This window comes from Bos mutus, chromosome 1 (assembly GCF_027580195.1).
Source record: "Bos mutus isolate GX-2022 chromosome 1, NWIPB_WYAK_1.1, whole genome shotgun sequence".
NCBI classification, from domain to species: domain Eukaryota; kingdom Metazoa; phylum Chordata; class Mammalia; order Artiodactyla; family Bovidae; genus Bos; species Bos mutus.
In genome coordinates, this window is record NC_091617.1 from 115,566,126 (window position 1) to 115,587,987 (window position 21,862).

The 21,862-nt window shown below is 39.8% G+C and overlaps 2 protein-coding genes across 4 annotated transcripts in view; one reads left to right on the forward strand and one right to left on the reverse strand.

Moving 5' to 3' along the window:
* MED12L (mediator complex subunit 12L) overlaps positions 1 to 21,862 on the reverse strand; it is a 361,400-nt gene that overhangs the window by 31,359 nt on the left and 308,179 nt on the right. For all 3 annotated transcript variants that reach the window (XM_070374718.1, XM_070374715.1, XM_070374713.1), the window contains 12 exons: positions 19,545 to 19,733; positions 18,867 to 18,941; positions 18,559 to 18,749; positions 17,590 to 17,751; positions 14,797 to 14,908; positions 11,806 to 11,895; positions 10,664 to 10,773; positions 10,336 to 10,471; positions 9,379 to 9,540; positions 6,703 to 7,065; positions 4,423 to 4,579; positions 164 to 375 (listed from right to left, as the gene is read on the reverse strand). In XM_070374718.1, coding sequence (XP_070230819.1) covers positions 164 to 375; positions 4,423 to 4,579; positions 6,703 to 7,065; positions 9,379 to 9,540; positions 10,336 to 10,471; positions 10,664 to 10,773; positions 11,806 to 11,895; positions 14,797 to 14,908; positions 17,590 to 17,751; positions 18,559 to 18,749; positions 18,867 to 18,941; positions 19,545 to 19,733 — 1,959 coding nt within the window. The remainder of the gene's footprint in view (positions 1 to 163; positions 376 to 4,422; positions 4,580 to 6,702; positions 7,066 to 9,378; positions 9,541 to 10,335; positions 10,472 to 10,663; positions 10,774 to 11,805; positions 11,896 to 14,796; positions 14,909 to 17,589; positions 17,752 to 18,558; positions 18,750 to 18,866; positions 18,942 to 19,544; positions 19,734 to 21,862) is intronic.
* P2RY12 (purinergic receptor P2Y12) overlaps positions 9,736 to 21,862 on the forward strand; it is a 50,418-nt gene continuing 38,291 nt past the window's right edge. Inside the window, exon 1 of the mRNA XM_014481142.2 lies at positions 9,736 to 9,873. The gene's annotated coding sequence lies outside the window, so the exon portion shown is untranslated. The remainder of the gene's footprint in view (positions 9,874 to 21,862) is intronic.

The following is a 21,862-nucleotide window of genomic DNA, read 5'->3' on the forward strand; positions in this document are numbered from 1 at the left end:
ACAAGGAGGGGAGAAGTATGTATAAACCTGTACAGGAGAGATATACGTGCACTCTCACAGGTAGTCAGGGATGCCCACACAGGAAGAATCAGTCACACGCCCACACCCATTCCTGGCTAGAGGAACTAATGAAATGCGGAAGACACTGCTGATCTGGACAAACCTGTTGGAAAGGCCGCGTCTGGGCTTGCCTGAGAAGCCGCTGTTGCTGCTGCTGCTGCAGAAGCTTCATCTGTATCAACTGCTGCTGCGATGTGATGGCATGCAGAGAGGGCGGCTGCATCATGGCCCCCGAGCGCCGCTGGAGCATGTTGGACAAAGCTTGCTTGGTGTTGGTGGGGACGAAGGAGCCAGCGGGGTCCAACCGGGAGCCACCTACAAAAGCAACCAGAAGGAAGGGCTTTCTGCGCATGCGGATGCAACTCTTCCTGATTTTATCAAAACACAGAAATCTCACCTTCTGAGCCTCCTTGTAGGAGCACACTGGGAAGTAGAGCACTGCCCCACCCTCTACAAATTTGAAAGATCAGTTACAAATTGCATAAATTCCAGACAATGGGAAGAGCGATGTCCAGTGAATTATACTATTTGAATGACTTATCAGAGGGCCCACTTTGCTTGGTAAAGTGAAACACCTGAGATCCAGAATCCTTGGTACAATTTCAGAATCATGTGGGTTTTAAATTATGTGAGGCCCCCAAGAACATGTTGTGTTATGCTGTGCTAAGTCGCTTCAGTCATGGTTGACTCTCTGATCCTATGGACTATAGCCCACGAGGCTCCTCTGTCCATGGGATCCTCCAGGCAAGAATACTGGGGTGAGCTGCCATACCCTCCTCCAGGGGATCTTCCTGACCCAGGGATGGAACCCATGTCTCTTACATCTACTGCGCTGGCAGGCAGGGCCTTTACCACTAGTGCCACCTAGGAAGCCCGGGAACACGTTACTTTCACAAGATGTGCTGCCTTTTGTGGTGTACTTTGTCAAGTGTGCTAAGCTGGGCAGAGAGACCCTTTTGATGTTCATGGTATTTACGTTTTTTTAACACAGCAAAATAAAAATGCCTGTTTTGTGGTAGAGAGGCATGACAATACTTCAAAAACTTGAAATGCTTGGAAACTTCAAATACCACGATTCCAAAGACAAAACACATCTTTTTTGAAGTGCATAACTAAAATAAATAAGAAATGTCAATTATGGTGAGGCTAAAAAAAGCAAATGAAAACCTTAACATATTTGCATACATAATCTGTCAAATGCCTATAAGAGGGGGAAAAAAAATGGCGAGATTTGCTGGTTTCAAATAGCTGCCAATCTTCAACTCATCATACAGTTTGTATTCTTTACTGTAAGAAAACTTCTATATAAATACCTTACAAATGTTATACCTTTTTTAAAAGCACGTGGTATGATAGAAACAAACATTTAATACTGATCACTGGAAAAGCCTACATTCTTTTAAAGACTCAGTATCAAAATGAGCAATATGGCTTATGAAGTCATTCAACAGCATCTGAAGAACATTTGGAAAAAAGTTAGAGGTCAATTTGAGTTACGTGGCAAGGTAAATTTTGTTGAAGCAAGAATTGAATGTACACTATAACATATAAAGTTAAATGACTCATTTTATGCAGGACATACTTTTTCAAGATTAGACTATGATCTACTCTCTTTTAATTTTCCTAACTTTCATATAATCTTATACCTCTGAATCACCTACAGAAATAAGAACAAATATGCTGAAATCTGCTCTATTTTCTTACATAACTTTCTCAACTCTCACCAAATGGTGTTTATTATTCACATATGTTTCCTTATAAACTTTACCATCCTGGTGTGTATACAGGAAAAATAGAGATTGCTAAAGATTTGTATTTGTGTGTGTGTGTGTGTGTGTGTGTGTGTGTGTGTGTGTGTTGTGAACAGCACTCTTTTGCCTTTTTAAGAATGTGCAAATAGACTTCCCTGGTGGTGCAGTGGTAAGGAATCCACCTGCCAATGCACGGGACAAGGGTTCAATCTCTGGTCGGGGAAGATTCCACATGCCAAGGACGACTGAGTCCATGTGCCACAGCTTCTGAAGTCTGCATGCCCTAGACCCATGCTCCACAACAAGAGGGCACCTCCACTCACCAAAACTAAAGAAAGCCCCCATGCAGCAACAAAGACCCAGTGCAATCAAAAATAAATTTTAAAAAATGTATGAATGGAAGCAGACTGTATAAACTCTTCTTCAACTCCATAGGGTACATAACTTTATGAAAATCTATTAATTCACAAATGTAAAATCCCCATAATTAATTGTTTTCCTCAAATTTTTTTCTTACACATAATAAAACATTAAGACTTACCTAATACCTAAAGTCTCCCTACTTATGAACACCTTCTATAGTGTTCTAGGGTGAGGGGAAAGGGTATGTGCCTATATAAAATAATAAACTTTCAATTTAGAGACAGTCCTTGTGTTTGACTTCAATATCTAAAAAGTTTAAAAATGCTTGAATTCATAAGCACCTTGGAAGTAAGGAGAGAAAGTCAAAAGAGAGGATGGGCATGTATTATTTCCACCCTTACTGCCTTGAGAGTTTGCTCTTAAGAGTCCTTTGGTTAGCAAGGAGATCACACCAGTCAATCCTAAAGAAAATCAACCCTGAATATTCATTGGAAGGACTGCTGCTGAAGCTGAAGCTCTAATACTTTGGCCACCTGATGTGAAGAGCCGACTCACTGGAAAAGACCATGGTGCTGGGAAACATTGAGGGCAGGAGGAGAACGGGGCAGCAGAGGATGAGATGGTTGGAGAGTATCACTGACACAGTGGATGTGAATCTGAGCAAACTCTGGGAGATATCGAGTAACAGGTAAGTCTGGTATGCTGCAGTTCATGGGGTCACAAAGAGTTGGACACAACTTAGAGACTGAATGACGACAAAAGTTAGCTCTTTGTAGTCAACATTCACTCACCCAACAACCTACTTTTAAGGCCCCAGCCAGTCTGGATGAAACACCAGCTGGAATTAAGATTGCAGGGAGAAACATCAATAACCTCAGATACACAGCTGACACCACCCTTATGGGAGAAAGCAAAGAAGAACTAAAGAGCCTCTTGATGAAAATGAAAGAGGAGAGTGAAAAACTCAACACTCAGAAAACTAAGATCATGGCATCCGGTCCCATCACTTCATGGCAAATAGATGGGGAAACAATGAAAACAGTGAGAGACTTTATTTTTCAGGGCTCCAAAATCACTGCTGATGGTGACTGAAGCTATGAAATTAAAAGATGCTTGCTCCTTGGAAGAGAAGTTATGACCAACCTAGACAGCATGTTAAAAAGCAGAGACATTACTTTGCCAACAAAGGTCCGTCTAGTCAAGGCTATGGTTTTTCCTGTGGTCATGTATGGATGTGAGAATTGGACCATAAAGAAAGCTGATGGCTGAAGAATTGATGCTTTTTGAACTGTGGTGTTGGAGAAGACTCTTGAGAGTCCCTTGGACTACAAGAAGATCAAACCAGTCAATCCTAAAGGAAATCAGTCCTGAATATTCATTGGAAGGACTGATGCTAAAGATGAAATTCCAATACTTTGGCCATCTGATGTAAAGAGCTGACTCATTGGAAAAGACCCTGATGCTGGGAAAGATTGAGGGGAGGAGAAGGGAATGAGAGAGGATGAGATGGTTGGATGGCATCACTGACTTCATGGGCATGAGTTTGAGCAAGCTCCAGGAGAGGGTTTCTTCCTGAGGCCTCAAAATGTAATATTCAAAATACAATTTAAAAAATCACAATATAACACAGAATGAGGAAAAATATTATATGTTAAGAGTGGCACATCCTAACAAAATGAAGACTGAAATTTCGAAAGAAATTGTTTTTCAAAATCAGGCAAACTTTCATTTAGAGAAAAAATTCATTTCTAACTAAGAGATTTATTTAGAAAATCTGCATTCTAGATATAAAGATAATTTGGGCTTAAATCAAAGCAATACTAACATTTACTGTGATTTATGAAGGTTTTATTACTGATATCTAAATCTATTTGCTGCACCAAATTTCTGAGATCCTACACGGTATAAACAATTTAAAATTTATAACATGAGGAAACAATAAAAGACACTGAAATACTGTCTAATCTTTTAACATGTTGACAAGAATTATATCTGATAAAAGTGAATGAAATTTTCACAGTGGTTAATTTCCTTCTAACACTGGATAAAAATTCCAAAAGTAGCACATAAACTAGTCACTGAAACCTTATTTTTAGAAGAAGGAAGAAACTGAGTGGAGAGAATTACAGAAATGTCCCCTGAGCACTCACTCACTCCCTGAAATATGCAAGTTCTGTAAGAGTGAAGAGAACCCCAAGCTATTACTTCCCATCTTGGAGTCGCCTGACTGCGCTCTGCCCTCACTTACCTGGAGTGACAGACTGGTTCTGAAGGAAGAAGCCGGGCTGCTGGGGCTGACCCATGAGGTTGTAGCCCCACAGGGCGGACTGCGGGTGGTGCATCACCTGGGAGGAGATGGGTGAGTAGTTGGGAGGCACTCGGTACATGCTGCTCTGCGGATACTCCTTCAACACAAAGTTAAACACAAAAGTCACTTACTCCACACACCACATAGATGATTAACGCAAATTCCTTGTTTGAGAGAGCTCCTATCCCAGCAGACAAGGTTATTTTGATAAAGTGGAAGACAAGAGGACAAGAGTGTCAATATATCCTCTGCAAAACATTCCTTTAAGTTAAAACTCTTGCTCAACTTAAAATGGACTTGGCTACAGTAGGGGAGATGAAACCAGTCAATCCTGAAGGAAATCTACGCTGAATATTCATTGGAAGGACTGATCCTGAAGCTGAAGCTCCAATACTTTGGCCACCTGATGCAAAGAGCCAACTCATTGAAAAAGACCCTGCTGCTGGGAAAGATTGAGGGCAAGAGAAGGGGACAACAGAGGATGAAAGGGTTGGTTGGCATCACCAACTCAGTTGACATGAGTTTGAACAAACTCCAGGAGATAGTGAAGGACAGGGAAGCCTAGCATGCTGCAGTCCACGGGGTCTCAAAGAGTCAGACACAACTGAACTGAACAACAACAGTGGGGGAAGATGGAAAAGGATCTTTTCTGAAATCTGTTTTTTAAATACTAAAAGTACATTTAGAACACCAATGCTGACCATCACCTAGAGTAGAGAACTCATCTTCAGTTGCTGAGTCTCCCGATGATTTCATCTTAGAAAGCTTTCCTAATCCTTGGACCTGGATGAGAATTAGCCACAAACGCGCACAGGACTTTGAAACTAGTCTCCAGCCTAGACAGTGTCTTAGTTCCAGCTTTCAAGAAAGCACTGTAAAGAAGCAGACTCCCCCCACTGCAGTTCCCCATCTTGTCCCCTCTGCCCTTCACCACACCTCCTGCCCAGGGCTTTCTCTTCCTCAGAGTAGGTGCAGAGACTCTAAGGATCACATGTGAATATTTTCCCCACTGCTCCTCTTTCTCTAGCCATGGAAAAATAAAAGCTCAGTTCCCTGCAATATATATGACTGAAAAGAGGCAACTTCAGGAGAAGTGTGGGAGAAAAGGACATGACCAGTTCTCACTTGGGGAATGCGATGGGCTTGATGCCTTTTAAAGCATCTAAAAGAGAAATCCATCCATGTGGATAAACAGGTTAAGAGACCCAGAATGGCAGAAGTGGCAGTCTGGATCTTATTAAGCATCTTTTTCAAAATAGAGACACATTCATAGAAAGGCTCCATGAGAAGAGGGCGCTGACATTCAAGTGGGGATCCAAAAGGGAGGGTGGTCATTTCTAGAATAATACTAATCACCAAGCTACCAGCTAAGAAAAATGTCTTGGTTTTGACTTAGGTGGACAATAAAAATAAGTAGTCATGAGGACAGGTCAACAAACTGTGAATATTTCTTCCACTGCACAATAAGAACTCTTAAATTTTATAGAAAAACATCACAAATTCTCTCTAGAGTATTTTTCAGGTGAATTTAAATAAGACATTTTACACATTGATTCTATAAAATTATTTCTAAATTACCATCTCATAGATTTCTGAGGTTTTCAAGAAAAGGTTATTCTAGATAGGGAAAGCTATCAGGGAAACAAGAGGTAAAACTGCTTTAAATTATGTTCACTTTCTCTCTTATAAAATCTAAAAATATGGTAAAGAAGCAGAAATACACAGGAGAGTAAGATGAAATAGCAAACAATGAAACCTCAGAACCATCTTATTAGATATGTCAGATAGGATCCTATCTAAGGAAAACAGTTATTATGTTAATTTACTACAGATATCAACTACTCAAAATACAAAAAATATTTTAGACATGCCTCATAATAAAAATACATACAAGGATGAGATTTTATTAGGTCAAAAAATTCAAGTTATAAATTTCAGAAACTGTGAGACAGTGAAATAGTAAATGAGTATTAATCACAAGCAAAGTATAAAATTAAACATAGTTATGAAAAGTAGAAGAGGCAAAATCAGAAACTATGATCCTGTTATTTGTGAAAAGTTTGTGTGCTGTTCTGTTAATTATATCTGAGCCTTTATGATAACTTACAAATAGGCTTATACTGCACTTCTGAATGTTTCTTAGGGATGTAATTCAGAAACTAGTAAATCTTCTGTGGGATGCTAACACACCCACTATCTCTCTCTACTTCCCATACTCACATCAACCCTTGAGCTGGACTTTGTCTTGCGCTTCCTTCCCTTTGTCTTCTTCTCTTCATCTGTTGCGGTTTTTCCCTGATCTGACAGCTCAGCTGATTTCCTCTCAGGTTCCTGAGAGATGGGAGATGTGGGCTCTTCCTCTTCCTCTTCGGGAGGCAGGGGCAGTGGCTCGAGGTAGTAACTCCGGGGCTTGGGCGTGGGGTGAGTGTGATACAGGAGGAGGTGATGTTGCTCCTCATACTTGATCACCTTCCGGTCCACTCGGACAGTCCCGAACCAGGCCCAGGACAGAGGAGCCGGGTTCTTCTGACCCTCAAACAAATCCCATGGGGACACCTTCTGCTTCGTGGAGACCTGGAGACCCTGTGGTGAAATAAGGAGCTATGACCACATGCTCAGATCTTTTGCTGATATGGAGGCCAGGCTTGCTTAGGACACAGATTCAGAGAACATTCTGGCTCGAGGGGGCCTTAAAGAACTCTAGCACACAGCAGTCAGGTTAACTAATGAGTCCAGGCTGATACTAGATCACTGAGGGCAGTGGCTACATACCACACGACACTCTGTTGAGGCTGGGACACCAGACAGCCCAGTAATTTTTACTGTAAATGCCATTTTCTCCATTTAGGTTCTTTTATTCCCCCCAGCCAAAAAAAAAAAAAACCCAGACACTGAAAATTTGATATTACTGTACTAAGAACCTTTGGAATCTATTTATTGTTTTTAAGATAAAACTTAAGAGTCAAATTACATTCAACCTCTAACTGGGCTCAAATTAACTTCAATCCAAACATGTATGGACTCGGTTCAATACAGTCATCTTTCATGTACTTAATTAGGCAGTCTCTAAGTAGTTAAGTAATATTATTACAGAATTAACGTGTGCCAACAGGTACAAATAAAGTCCTTCAATTCAAGCTTATCTCCACTGAGTTGAGGACAGGAAATGTTATTCTCTTTCTGAAACTACAAGTTTCTTATTTTTAACATGAATTGGTGCTATCCCTTGGTCCTTTCCCTGCCATACCAATTGGAAAATATTTTTCTCCAAAGTGACCCTGAAGATAACTGCTCAAGTCGTCTTGAATAACTTGTGAATGCTCCTATTCCCAACTACACATACTCTTCCATGGGTGGCTTCATCCAAAACCACGGCTCAGTTACCAGCTGTATTTTGATTGTTTCCTAATATCTGTCTTGACATTAGAGCTCTTTCCTGGGTGCCAAGACCACATATCCAAATGGGTTCCAGATGTGTCACCACTGGAAAGGACAGTGGTGCAAAGTCAACCTGCGCCTGACTCTAGTCTTCTCTCTCCACAACTGTGTGGGTGTCAGTACTCAAGGCTCTGCTTTACTGATGAGTTGCATTTTGCCTGTGAGCTACAGTCTCTCAGGCCCTTGCATAAACACTTCCCTTTGTCTGTATCACACTTTGCCTACCTCCGGGGCTAACTCTTATTCATCCAAAATGATGTGTCAGTTTTCCTGAAGATCCTGCTCTGACTACCTATCCCTCATCTGAGTATGATGGCTCTGTCTCAGGGTCCTCCAACATTCTGTACCAAGACACACAAATCTCACGACATGGTGTGTGTTAGCCGTTTAGTCGTGTCCAACTCTTTGCAACCCCATGGACTGGACTGTAGCCCATGAGGCTCCTCTGTCCTTGGAATTCTTCAGGCAAGAACACCAGAGTGGGTTTCCATTTCCTCTTCCAGGGGATCTTTCCAACCCAGGGATCGAACCCGCATCTGTTGCATCTCTTGCATTGGCAGGCAGGTTCTTTTACCACTGTGTCATGGGGGAAGCATGACACAGTAATTGTCTACCTACTTTCCCTTAAGGGTAGGAGCTCTGTCTTTCATCTCTGTGATCTTGGAACCCTGCAGTTGTTCAATGTTCACTCAAAGAAGAACTGACAGTATTTCTCATATTTTGGGCTTCCCAGGTGATAAAGAATCCTGCACTGCTTCTGCAGTGGTAAAGAATCCACAGGCCAATGCAGAAGATGCAGGAGACTTGGGTTCAATCCCTGGGTTGGGAAGATCTCCTGGAGTAGGAAATGGCTACCCAATCCAGTTTTCTTCCCTGGAATACTCCAGTATTCTTCCATGGAAATCCCATGGACAAAGGAGCCTTGGGCTACAATCCGTTGGGTTGCAAAGAGTCAGACATGACTGAGTAACTGAGCTCAGTTTTAGAGCTTTAGACTGATTCAAGTTTTAGAGAACCATATTTAATATCTTATATAAATCAAGTGTTCATTAAATGTTGTTCAGCTGATAAGAAAATAAAGTGCTATCACTTTAAAACATTTTAAACAGCTTTAAATTTTAAAGCCATTTAAATTTTAATTTTAAACTATATGGAGACTTTTATCAATCCAGATTTTTTCATCTACTAAATATATTCCTTTTTTTTTTTTTTAACAAGGTTTTACTTACTTTTCCCTTGATGGGCTTCAAAAATTCATTTAAATTCAGGAAAACATTTAAATGAAAATCTTCAACATCATTATCTGTATGATAATGCCAAAGACCACTGCATTTAAATGACAAGGATACGTTTTAAAAAATCAAGAAACAGTAAAATTAAGATGTTTCATATGCCCTATAGGAAGACAAGAAAGTATAAGTGCACGTATTTATATACATAAGGAACATTTACTCTTGCCTGTTTTTTATCTATAGAATCGAATCCAGCAATTTTGTTTCCCTTTGTGTCAATCAAGGAGCCCATAGGTTCACAGGTAATGATGTCACATGTCTGTTTCGGCAAAGGTAACAGCTGTCGAACTTTGTCAATACTTTCTGACCGCTTGTCCCCCAGCTCTTTCTAAATAAGACAGACAGTGAGAGAGACAGAAGTGAGATAGAAATTATAACAAAGGCAAATGTTTACAAGGAGGAAGTTCCCCTATGAAACATTTCCTTTTTATAGCTGGAATGTTTTGACCTTCCACAGGGTCTAGGGAGCAGCTCTCATTGACAGTGATGCATATGTTTCATTTCTTCTATTTAAGTAGAAAATAGAACACGTATGAAGGCACCCTTGTTACACAACAAACATCACAGTGCTGAAATGACAAAAATGCTGAGTAGTATTTGCAACCCGAAGACAGGAGCTGCGGCACGGAACACGTTCTCCAATCTACAGTCAGGCCACAAGGTAACCATTGGTTGTTTTATTAGTAAGGTCATTAGATATATTAATTTTTTTCCTGCATTGTTTGTTTATAATTTATTTCAAAAACTGTATTAGTGGCTAGGCAAATGAATTGAATTTAGAAATAGCAATGCAAATGTTTAATATTCAACTGCACGTTGCCAGTGGAAGATGAAATTTACCCTAAATCTAATGTTGGCATTTTGGTTACATATTTGATAATGGACTTCTACAGTCCCTTAAAAAATTAAATATGCTTTATGAATATAATTATTTTAAGAAAAATCTTTAAGCTATATATACTTCTAACTTTGGGGTACTGAGAAGCTGAGGTAAAACAAACAGCAAAATAATCACCTGATATAAACACAAAAAATAACATCTAATTTAAGGAGTAATAAAATAACGTGCGCTAAATAACAAATCCAAAAACCACGTGAACTCCTGAGCAGGCCACAAACTTACTTTCAGTTTCTTGACTAAGTTCATGTATGCGCGTTTGTTCTCTTCAGATCCCCCTGGGGATGCATTCGACAGGTCAGAGGCCAATGTTCCATTGATTAAAACACCCAGCATGTCAAGAACTGTTGTGAATAATTCACTAGGAGGAGAAAGAAAAGATTTGCACCTTAAAGCAAAACCAAGATACTGTTAACTGAGCATTTTTATTTAAGGCATAGAACTGTTAATGGTAACCTAAGAGTATATGACGTGGAAGAATCTGTGGCCAGAATATGAAAGCCTCCACTATACATATATGAAGCAGAGCCAGTGTGAAATGATAAGAACCTACTTGTTGGTGTGCATGTCAACGGTTCCAGAAGTAATGATCTGAAGGAGGAGAAGCGCCCAGTCTGTTGTCCACTGGGTGCTCCTCTGCACTGTGTCAAACATTCCTCCCACCTAGCACATAGGAAAACACAATGAAAAAGTCAGCATAGTGTCACAAAGACCGCTACCACCACTTTACACAACCACATTCTGAGTGGTTTAAAAATTTAACAGTTGCTCTAAGCCATGGATTATCCTGTCTTCTCTGTCAACTAGCTATATATTTGCCAGTCTTTTGGGTTCCATTAGCACAGGAAGTGGTCATTCAGAAAAAAAAGGAGGAGGTATGGAGTCTAGAAACGTCATCAACATGAATTACACACTAGTAAAATTAGCTCTCTGTTCTTCCTAAATTTCATGATATTTAGTTTCATTATGTAACTTTCATCCAATTAAATCTGAATAGATGTAAACTATGTGACTCAGTATCTACAAATTTCGTGTTGTCAGTTACTATTGAATCTAAGTCTGTTGTCATAACAACACCTGAAAAGAGCCAGTAACACAGAAGTAATGAGTGGAAGGCCTGGCCCTTAGGACTGCTCATTCACGAGTGGAAATTAATATCAAGCATCAGGCAAGCCATCTTTCAGAGTAGCTTTTATCTGGTCTTGTGCATTGAGAAAAGGAAAAGTCAAAAGAATCTGCCAGAGAAGGAAATGTTAAATTTCTAGGAAACCTGCCTATGGGATTTCTCTTTATGATCAATTTGATGGGAAGTTTGATAACATTTTGACTTAAAGAACATTTTAATACAGTTTTTAAGCAAGTAGAGTAAAAGCTAATGCTCACCTCAAGTTAGTACTTCCCTAAAAGACCTACTCTTGGCACAAACGGAAAAGAGAGAGAGAGAGAGACGCTGGGGGTGGGATGCAGAAGGCAAGACGATACCAAAAATATCTACTGTTGTCTAGAAGCCAGACCAGACAGGAAGGACAGTGGCAAGGAAAACAGAAGGTCCAAGAGTCAAGGAAGCAGTAAAGAGAGCAGACAGTGGGCTTCACCTTGTAGCAGAGACTGTGACCACAGCAGGAGTGGAAAGCTGGAGTTATTTTCACATGGAGATAAATCTAATGGAGGAAAGACACTAGAAGGGTCTCTTACCAAATTCAGGCGAAGTTGCAATGCCTCATGCATCATCTGTCGTGCTTTGATGTCATCCTGGTATCGTTCTTCTCTCCAGTTACTTAAAATCTAAACCAGAAAATAAATGAACACAAACCCCAATACTTGTTTTCCCTGTTAAATTTGATTTTTCTCATATTTAAAGTTAAACTGAGTTTTTAAGTGACGAGGACAACTTCTTAGTTTAATAAATTAAAAAAAGCAGGGGGTATAAAATTTTGCTTTCCTTCCCTTCCTCCACACAGACAGGAATATAACTATTTTTTGTTTGTTATCTAATTACATACCCTGTTAAGAAAAATCTTATGTAATTACATATACTGTTGATAAGTCTTGGGAAATGCTTAAGAGGATCATCAAGTTAAGCATTAACAAAAATAAAGAATATTTTAAAAATACATCATTACATTGGTCTTATAAAGATAAGTGTAAAGATAAAGGGGCTTCCCAGGTGGCTCAGCAGTAAAGAATCTGCCTGCCAATGAAGGAGATGTGGGTTTGATCCCTGGGTCATGAAGATACCCTGGAGAAGGCAATGGCAACCTACTATTTCCAATATTTTTGCCTGGAAAATCCCATAGACAGAAGAGCCTGGTGGGCTACAGTCCATGGGGTTGCAAAAGAGTCAGACATGACTTAGTGACTACACCACCACCACCATAAAGATAAAGAGAAACAGAATTATATTTTGTATCAGTCTCCTCTTATATTTCTAGGGAGAGGCTGTGAATCCTAGCAAACGCATTATTCTGATGTTTCATTGAAGGGGAGGCTTGCTAATCAATAAACTTGTCTTCCTTGATAAAGGTAATGTAACCAACTTTGAAAAATGTGACATCTTGGACATCAGCCGAGCTGCATACCAATTTATTAAATAAATGCTTCTTCACTTATTCAGACAAATGTTGGGGAAGGGACAGGTTGCTTAGGGAAGGCAAACCACCAGTGGGAAATTTCTGAATCAGATGTAGAAGCAAAAAAAAAAAAAAGTGGTCTGAAGTAGGGCATCTATGGAGAATCATCTCAAAAGAGCTGAAATGAGTCATATGCAGAAGTAACTGAGTCCAACAGATGATCTGTGATTACACCACACGGTAAATGTGGAGCACTTCTCAAATCTCATCAAAAGATATAGATGAATCTCCCTCAAGGCAGGTGAAGGGTACAAGGTAGTTTAAAAAAGCCCACAAGTTGTCATGGAGCTGACATTCTGGTAGTAGGTCAAATCAAAATAAGTAGAGCAAGTGGTAAGAATCATGACAAGGGGACAGAGAATAACTGTGGTCCTTGTTTTAGAGAGTGATGAGGGTGGGACTAAGGGATGGGAGGGGACTAAGGAGGTGAGAGCTGAGCAGAGATCTGCTGAAATGAGGGAGCTGGCCATGTCGATAACTTCCAGGGAAGGGGAGAAAGGCTCTGCAACAAGAAGATGCTTGACAAGATCAAGGAACAGCAACATGGTCATTGCGTACAGAATGGAGTGAGTAAGGCCATGTCAGGAAAGAAACAAAATAGAGGTGGGAGCCAGTGACAAATGATGGAAGGTCACATAAGCCTATATGGGGAAGTTTTATTCCAGGTATAGTAAGAAACAGGGGTTTCCCAGGTGGCGCTACTGGTAAAGAATGTGCCTGCCAATGCAGGGGACAAAAGAGACATGGGTTTGATCCCTGGGTTGGGAAGATCCCCTGGAGGAGGACACGGCTACCCACTCCGGTATTCACGCCTGGAGAATCCCATGAACAGAGGAGCCTGGCAGGCTACAGTCCATGAGGTTGCAAAGAGTCATACACAATCGAGCACATGCACACACAAACACATACCCACAATAAGAAACACTGCAACATTTTGGGCATCAGAAAAACATGTGGTTTACACTTTAAAAGGATCACTCTGGCTGTTGTGCAGACATAAATCTCATATATCCAAAAGGTAGCAGATGATTAGAGAACTGAACAAGTGTCTTGTTCAGGTTCATCCAGTACTATTAAAGAAGACACAGTGTCTAGAATTAACAGCCGTGTGGGAGGCCTCCATTAGGCACCGCTGCTGCTGCTGCTGCTATAGGATAAAACGTCCCACAGACGCAATCTACCCACACTTCTCCATTCTATACTTTCAAATTCCAGTTTGATCACTCAGTGTCCTCATGGCACACAGAACAAAGTGTTTCAAATAGTGACCATGAGAATTACAGCTGGTGAAAAGGCAAAGTCCAAAGTCTTTGAAAATGAACTAAAAATGCCTTCTGACTTAGCAATGAGTATCTTGTGCCCTGGGACTTCCAGGTGGTGCTCGTGGTATAGAACCTGCCCACCGATGCCTGAGATTCATGAGATGCAGGTTCAATCCTTGGGTTGGGAAGGCTCCTGGAGGAGGACAAGGCAATCCACTCCAGTATTCTTGCCTGGAGAATCCCATGGACAGGAGAGCCTGATGGGTTACAGTCCACAGGGTTGCAAAGAGTCGGACACAACTAAAGCGATGTAGTGTGTGCAAGCATGCACACATCTTGTGCCCTAGACCAGCATCACTCTGGTTCTGGCAGTAAAACTGAGTTTTGAACCTACAGAGCTCAAGCTGAGATTTTCCCTGCCATGTGGAAGCCCAGTAGAAGATCTGGAGAGCGGGCGGGCTCTCTTTGTTACTGACATGGGCCCTGCAACACAGATTGCTCCAGGACCTCTCCTAAGAGACAAAGTCAGGAGAGGAACAGATATGACAAAGTTATGTACAGTCTGAAAAATGTAACTTTTATAGACATCTATCCAATGCCTAATTCATATTATACTATTGCTAATCTGATGGTGACCAGAATGCCGGGTAGGAGAACAGGACATGGGTGGTGCTTTCCTGCATCTAATCAAAACATGCTTTGCCCTTATTAGTTTAAGCTCAGTGTTTGAAAGGAAAACAAATGAATGCCATTAGGAAAATACTTGCCTAGCTCAATATTCTACTGTACTTTACCTGGTTAACTTGATTCTGCAGAGATGTTAGAAGGCCTTCTCGTTGTTCATCTTGTCCCTTAAGGCAGGTAAGGACCAGTGAGAGGAATGGTTGTTGACTCAAAAGAGACATACTATAAAGGAAGTAATAACAGCAGATCTAGTTAGAAAGAACAGATTACTTCCTGTGCAACACTGATTTCCTGCCCTCGGGTTACTGGCTCTTATTTATTTTACTATTAGAAAAGGGAGGGAAGTAGTAAATAGCCAAGACTACTTGAAAAGTTAAATCATATCTCTAACTAATAAGGTTTAAAACCACTGTAATGCTTGTAGATAATTTAATATGTTCTCTTGCCCTTGAAGGCATCTGCAAATGAGCATAAATTCATACTGCATCTGAGTTGGGGGGTGGAGGGAGGAAGAAGAGAATGTATGGTTTGTATCAGTAAACTGATCTTAAAGATACATAGCAGGAGGAATATCACTGTATACACAGAATAAAAAGAAAAACTTTTAAATTTCTCTCACACAGTATTTATATTTTGTTGTTGTTTAGTTACTAAAGTCACGTCTGATTCTTTGCAATCCCATCTACTTTAGCCCACCAGGCTCCTCTGCCCATGAGATTTTCCAGGCAAGAATACTGGAATGGGTTGCCATTTCCTTTTTCAGGGGATCTTCTCAACCCAGGGAGCAAACCTGTCTCCTGTATTGCTGGCAGATTCTTTACCACTGAGCCACCATTCGTATTTTAGGGTCCAGGAAACAGGCCTGTTAGGATTGCTGTGCTTGTGTTGCTTTTCAGCACATTTCTCAAGACCAATTAGATGGGCATGAGTAGAAGCGAGATGAGCACCAAGGTCTGAGGCCTCTAAAACCATTCTGCTGGCCAGTGACCTAGTGCACAGCTCCACTACATCCCACAGGCTTGACTTGTAAAAGAGTTTTAAGATATTTGATTTTAAAATTTTATTTTAAATTGGCATTTTAGTAGTATTTCTTACATGATCAGAAACAGCTGACATATTGATAAACTAATTTTTCTACACTGCAAAGAAAGATTTCTTAAAATGAGATTGAGGTCAAAATATTTCAATCCACTTCATTTTACACTAGCAGAGCTTAGAGAGACTGACTTAGGAAGAGCCATCTTCAATCTCTACATTAGCATCTAGGATTCCTGTGGGAAGTGAGGCAATGTACATGCCATCGTTAGCCAATCAACTTTGAGAATTAAAATTGAGTTATCTGGTTGGTTAATAAATACTGGCAAAGGGGATGAAGAACCAGATGCCAAGCAACATATGTGCAAAGCTAGGCCAATACCCAAATGTACTTTAGTTAAGAGCACAGACTCGGAGGCCAGACACCTGGGTTTCAGCTTCACGCCTCCTTAGCTATGTGTCCTTGATAAATATACTTAACTTTCTAGTACCTCAGTTTCTTCTTCTGTAAAAAGGACATAATGAAAGCACCTCAGTATGACTGCTAGGAGATTTTAAAAGTTCACGTATTTATGTAATGAATTCTATATTAAGGCTGACATTTCATAAGGGCTTAGTAAATGACAGCCACCAATTAGGTCATTAGAAATCATTACTGATTAGGGCATAAGAAACCCCAAATGTTCAGAATGCTCAGAATTTTTATGTTAGGAATTTCCTTTTATCTCTGAGGTGCTAAATTCATCATGGTTTTACATTAGAATGTGTTTATGTTCTTTTTCAGTAACATAATCATTTTCCTAATATAATTACTTAAACATTTTCCAGGCCACAAAACTTAAAAAACATTCAACTTGGAAGATTCAATTTGGAGGATCCTATATATTAGGATCTAGCCTAATATACAGGCTAGAACAAGAGCCCTAAATGTTAAAAATATTAGTAACTTATTTCAAGATGCAGCATGACAGAAGTATAAATTATTCCATGAAATTTAAGCATAAGTACCTAAATAACAAGAAAAAACCCAAACAACTGCTGAATACAGGGACTGTGGATATACAGATCTGATTCAGCAGGTCTGAAGCAGAGCTGAGAAGTCAGTATTTTTAAATAGTGCAGCAGTGATTAGGGTACACAGGCAGAATTGAATGCTAGTGCATTACATATTATAATCTGGAAACTTTATGTAACAGAACTTGGCCTATCAGATTATTTTCAATTCCACACAAAGACGAAATTTCAGTGGACTCTGAGTACAAGGACTATAACAAACCTAGACAGTGTATTAAAAAGCAGAAACATCACTTTGTAGACAAAGGTCAGTATAGTCAAAGCTATGTTCTTTCCAGTAGTCATGTATGGATGTGAGTTGGACCATAAAGAAGGCTGAGGGCAGAAGAATTGATGCCTTCAAATTATGGTGCTGGAGAAGACTCCTGAGAGTCCCCTGGACTGCAAGGAGATCAAACCAGTCAATCCTAAAGGAAATCAACTCTGAACGTTCATTGGAAGGACTGATGCTGAAGCTCCAATACTTCAGCCACCTGATGCAAAGTCGACTCATTGGAAAAGACCCTGATGCTGGGAAAGATCAAGGGCAAGACAAGTAGGGGGTGGCAGAGGATGAGATGGTTAGATAGCATCACAGACTCAATGGACATGAATTTGCGCAAACTCCAGGAGATAGTGAAGAACAGAGAAGCCTGGCATGCTGTAGTCCATGGGGTCACAAAGAGTCAGACATGACTTAGCAACTACTAATAACCACCAACAGCAGAGTACAGTGAGCATGTACATCTGTAGGCCATTGAATTTTCTCAACCATTCTTTAACCACTCACAAAGAAACAAAACTTCCAGCCATACCTTTTCTGCTTTTGTCTGTCTCTTTCCTTTTTGGAAGAAGAACCCAAGTGCTGTCCTTTCTCCAGCTCTTCCCCAGCTGCTTTCAACACTCTTCCCTGCACAGAAGTCGGCAGCCTGGCAATTAGGGGGGCCACCAGCCACACACCCCTGCGTTCAGAGGAACTAAAATTGGAAACAGGTATTATACCCAAGGATAGACCCAAGGCATCCTTTTCCTCTGCTCTCACAGTTCTGATCGAAACTCCAAAGCAAAACTTACATTCACAGGACACATGGGTTATTCTAACATTTGCCTTTCACTTCTACACTATTTCCTCTCAGCAAATACCAGACATTGGCACACACTCTTCGTGCTTATGGAAAGCACTAAAAGGTGGGATTCTGCAAGGATACTATAGCTCAACTTTTTGTTAAGTCTGAAAAAGTGTTTTTCTATGATTCTGGCTTTCTGAACACTAACAGTCCTTTTGTCTAACAAGCAATATACCTTTCTCTCATGGTTAAAATATGAAATGTTCTGATTACATTTAAGCATATAAATAACCAAATTCACCAGCTGTACTTTACACCAAAATGATGAAATACAAGTCTATCTGCCTTTTGTAATTATCATTTGAGCAAAACTGCCAATTTAAAAAGATGGCAGAAAGAGTGTTTCCTAAGTTAGGACTACCACGCAATAGGGCAGCCTCAGGGCACATGAAAGAAATTCACCCCTCTGGAGCGTAAACTGTGGTTCCAAGGAGTCTGGGCCTGCTCAACCGCATATGTGGCATGCTCCGCTACCGTGCAGCCCAGCAACATGGCCCTTTAACATATTAAATAATGATAATGGACACTTACAAGCAATTATTTTCCTCACATTCCTGCAGCTTTATGAAAAAAAAGTCTGCATTATCCAAGTAAAATGTGCAATTACATGTGAAAAATGAATGATAGCTGCGTAAAACCACAGGAAAAAAAAAATACCTTAGAAATGTCTTTATTCCATTCTGTCTCGTGCTACTTGTATCAGTACTTCCAATTCCATTTGGGTTGAAGAGGCCCATGCCAGCATTAGAAGAGTTATTGTTTAGGTCAGCTGACTGCTGGAACACCTCTATTGTTGCCTTGGCAATATTGTCCAGCAGGTTGTTCATTTCAGCCACCGAACCAGAGCCCTGGAGTCAGACATGAGAAAACAAACACCCCTGTGTTTCACTTTATCCACAAGCATCAATGCTGTGTTGCTTTTCATAACATGTCACACACGTTCATGCTTTCCTGAATGTACTCACAGGGTCCTTCAAGCACTGTTTGATCATTAACTGAAGCTCCAGCCAGGACTGCCTCAGCGTCCACTGCTCAAGATTCTGGGGAAAATGGAGTTAGCACGTTAAGAATACCAAACATGTCTTAAAGTATAAGAATCCCCTGCAGTATTCTCTTTCTCAAAACAACAGAGGAATGATTACACACAATAAAGGGATTCATATGACACAAAAGGCTTCCAAGTCTATTTCATATGCTCATTATAGGGACAAAGGAAAAAACAGCAACATTAAAATAATGTGCCTTACTCAGCTAGGCATTAGAAATGAATAAGACAATCATTTCTTTTCCCAAAGTCTATCTAAACAACTCCATTACAAAATGATTTTGATATCTTATGAATAACATAATGAAGACAGTCCTTCTACAAAGCTTATTTCTCATGTAAACACAATAAATATTGATACAAATTAACATATTTGCACTTATAGATACATAATGGTTGATACGATTTGCAGTGGGCATATTTACCCAGCAATAAAGTGTGGCTGTTACACAAAATGGAAAGTTGGGGGAATAAAAATCAGAATTAAAGTTAAGAATTAGCTAGCAATGACAACAAGAGAGAGGCAGTAACTCCTGTTATAAACACAAAAAACATGTCAAAATGACAGAAACACAGTCTATAGACTATTTTCACTCACCTGAAGAATGCGTTTAATGTGCTGTCTTTGGAGGTTGTCCCCCTCCGTACATTCCTTAATGCCATGAGGATAACAGATCAGCTGCAATAATTTCTGTGCTTGCATATTTGAGAGCACAGGGTCCAGAATAAGTTCTTTGTCTGTGCATAATCTCTCAGGTTCTTTTAAACAATGTTCTCCTACCCATTCCTAAAAATAAGAAGGCAATTAGATTGTACTAAACTCATGGCTTACAACAGAAAGTGGACAGGAAATTTTCCATTTAAAAAATAATAGATGGAAAAAGTAGGAGGGAAAGGCTTAGAAATTTTCCAGTATTTTGACTTCTTAAAAACATAAAGTAGAATCTTGGTTACAAAAATTTTTTTAAAAAGGAATGCAAGAAAGAAATATGCAAAAAAATAAAAAAGGAGGTGGGGGAGAAAGCTCAGTAAAGAAAACACTAGTATGTATTTTCAGTTGGAGAATGAAACTTTGCTCTAAGTACTGTTTTGGAATCATTTTTTTTAACTTGCTATGTAACAGTAGTGATTCTATGTATCACTAGGGATAATATGTATCCCTCACTTTTATGGAATGCACTGTAATATATCCCACTAATAGACAGGACATAGTAGAACACTGAGAAAACTGTCTTCCTTTTTGATATCATTATGAATAATGTTACCTTTATAAATACTTGTGCACATCTGTTCTGTGTACAATTATGCTCTTAGGATAATTTCTTACAAGTACAATTGCTGAGTCAAGGATGATCAGGCCCCATATCACAGCAATTAATCAACCTCAGTAATGCTATCCAGACATCAGTAATTTCTTAAGCATCAAAATGTTTTTAAACTCTCCATGTGACTCCAATGCGCACCCACAATTAGAAACCAATGCACAACTCGGCACACTCTCAACATATATATGACTAATAGTTTACTTTTACCATGATTACAGTATACTCTAAGAAAAACATGACTCAACATTATATTATACCAATGGCAAAGTGAAAAAGAGCATATAGGTATGCCTTTTTTTCCTAATAGGAAAGGAGAATTTAATAAAAATTGGAAAGATAAATCAGAAAATAATGAAACTGATTACTTAGGGCAGGGAGGAACACAGTGTAGAAAAGATGAGGGAAAGAGCTGTACATCTCTGAGCATACCTTCTCGCCAGTAGACTGACCTTTTCTGTTGTTTAGTTGTTGCTATTGTTAGTCACTAAGCTGTGTCCCACTCTTTGTGACCCCATGGACTGTAGCCCACCCAGCTCCACTGCCCATGGGATTTCCCAGGCAAGAATACTGGAGTGGGTTGCCATTTCCTTCTCCAGGGGATCTTCCCTACCCAGGGATCGAACCCATATCTCCTGCATTAGAAGGTAGATTCTTTATTGCTGAGCCCACCAGGAAACTCCAGCTGACCTTTGGGAGTATGGTATTCTAAAGATAGATATGGTAGGAAAAGAAATAGAAACTGAACACAAACAAAACCAAATGAAATCAATTCTATTTCAAGTGAGTAATATATCCATACTGAAAAAGAAAGGTCAAATAACTTTTTAACACAATACAGTAAAACCTTAAGGAAAAAAGAATTATAAGCAAATTCTCAACTCCTTTTAGGAGACTCATTTTTTCATAGCAGTATAGGTGTAATAATTCTAAAACTACTTCAGGTGTATTGTAGAATTCAACAAATCAGTAAATGATTGATGTTACTGGTATCCAGGACTCTTACTATGGAAGAGAGCACTTTCAACACAGATTGAAGGGATGCTAACAAAAACTTAAGCTGTTTGATCAGAACTGGAGGTATCAGTATAAACTCATGACTATACACACACACATTTATGTATATGGATGCTTTCTTCCCCCAGCTCTGTCTGCTAAAAGGGCCTAGAAGCAATAAACGCACATTGCCCACAGCAATAAGCACACACAGAACTCAGATCTTGGTTTCTAAACAGCATCTTCTTCTAAACAGAACCAAGGTTCCATGAAAAGATGAGTTATATAAGACAGGCCAGAAAGAAAGAAAATACTTGTTATTAAAAAAGAAAGGGCGAGAGAGTTGCGAAAATAACACAAAAGTCAGCATGAAAAGATTCCCACTTCTGGACAAATCTGGAACAATTTGAACATGAAAATAACTGAGGACTGTAACTTTTGTGGATAATAAATAAGTGGAAGAAAGGAAGGGAAGGCAGAAAAGGTTAGGCTTTCCCTTAGAGTAGAATGCAAACTGATAAATGTGAAAAAAATGGAGGAGTTGGGAAAAGCCATCTTGCAACCGTCACAGTAAAGACTGGTTTAGACAAGAATCACA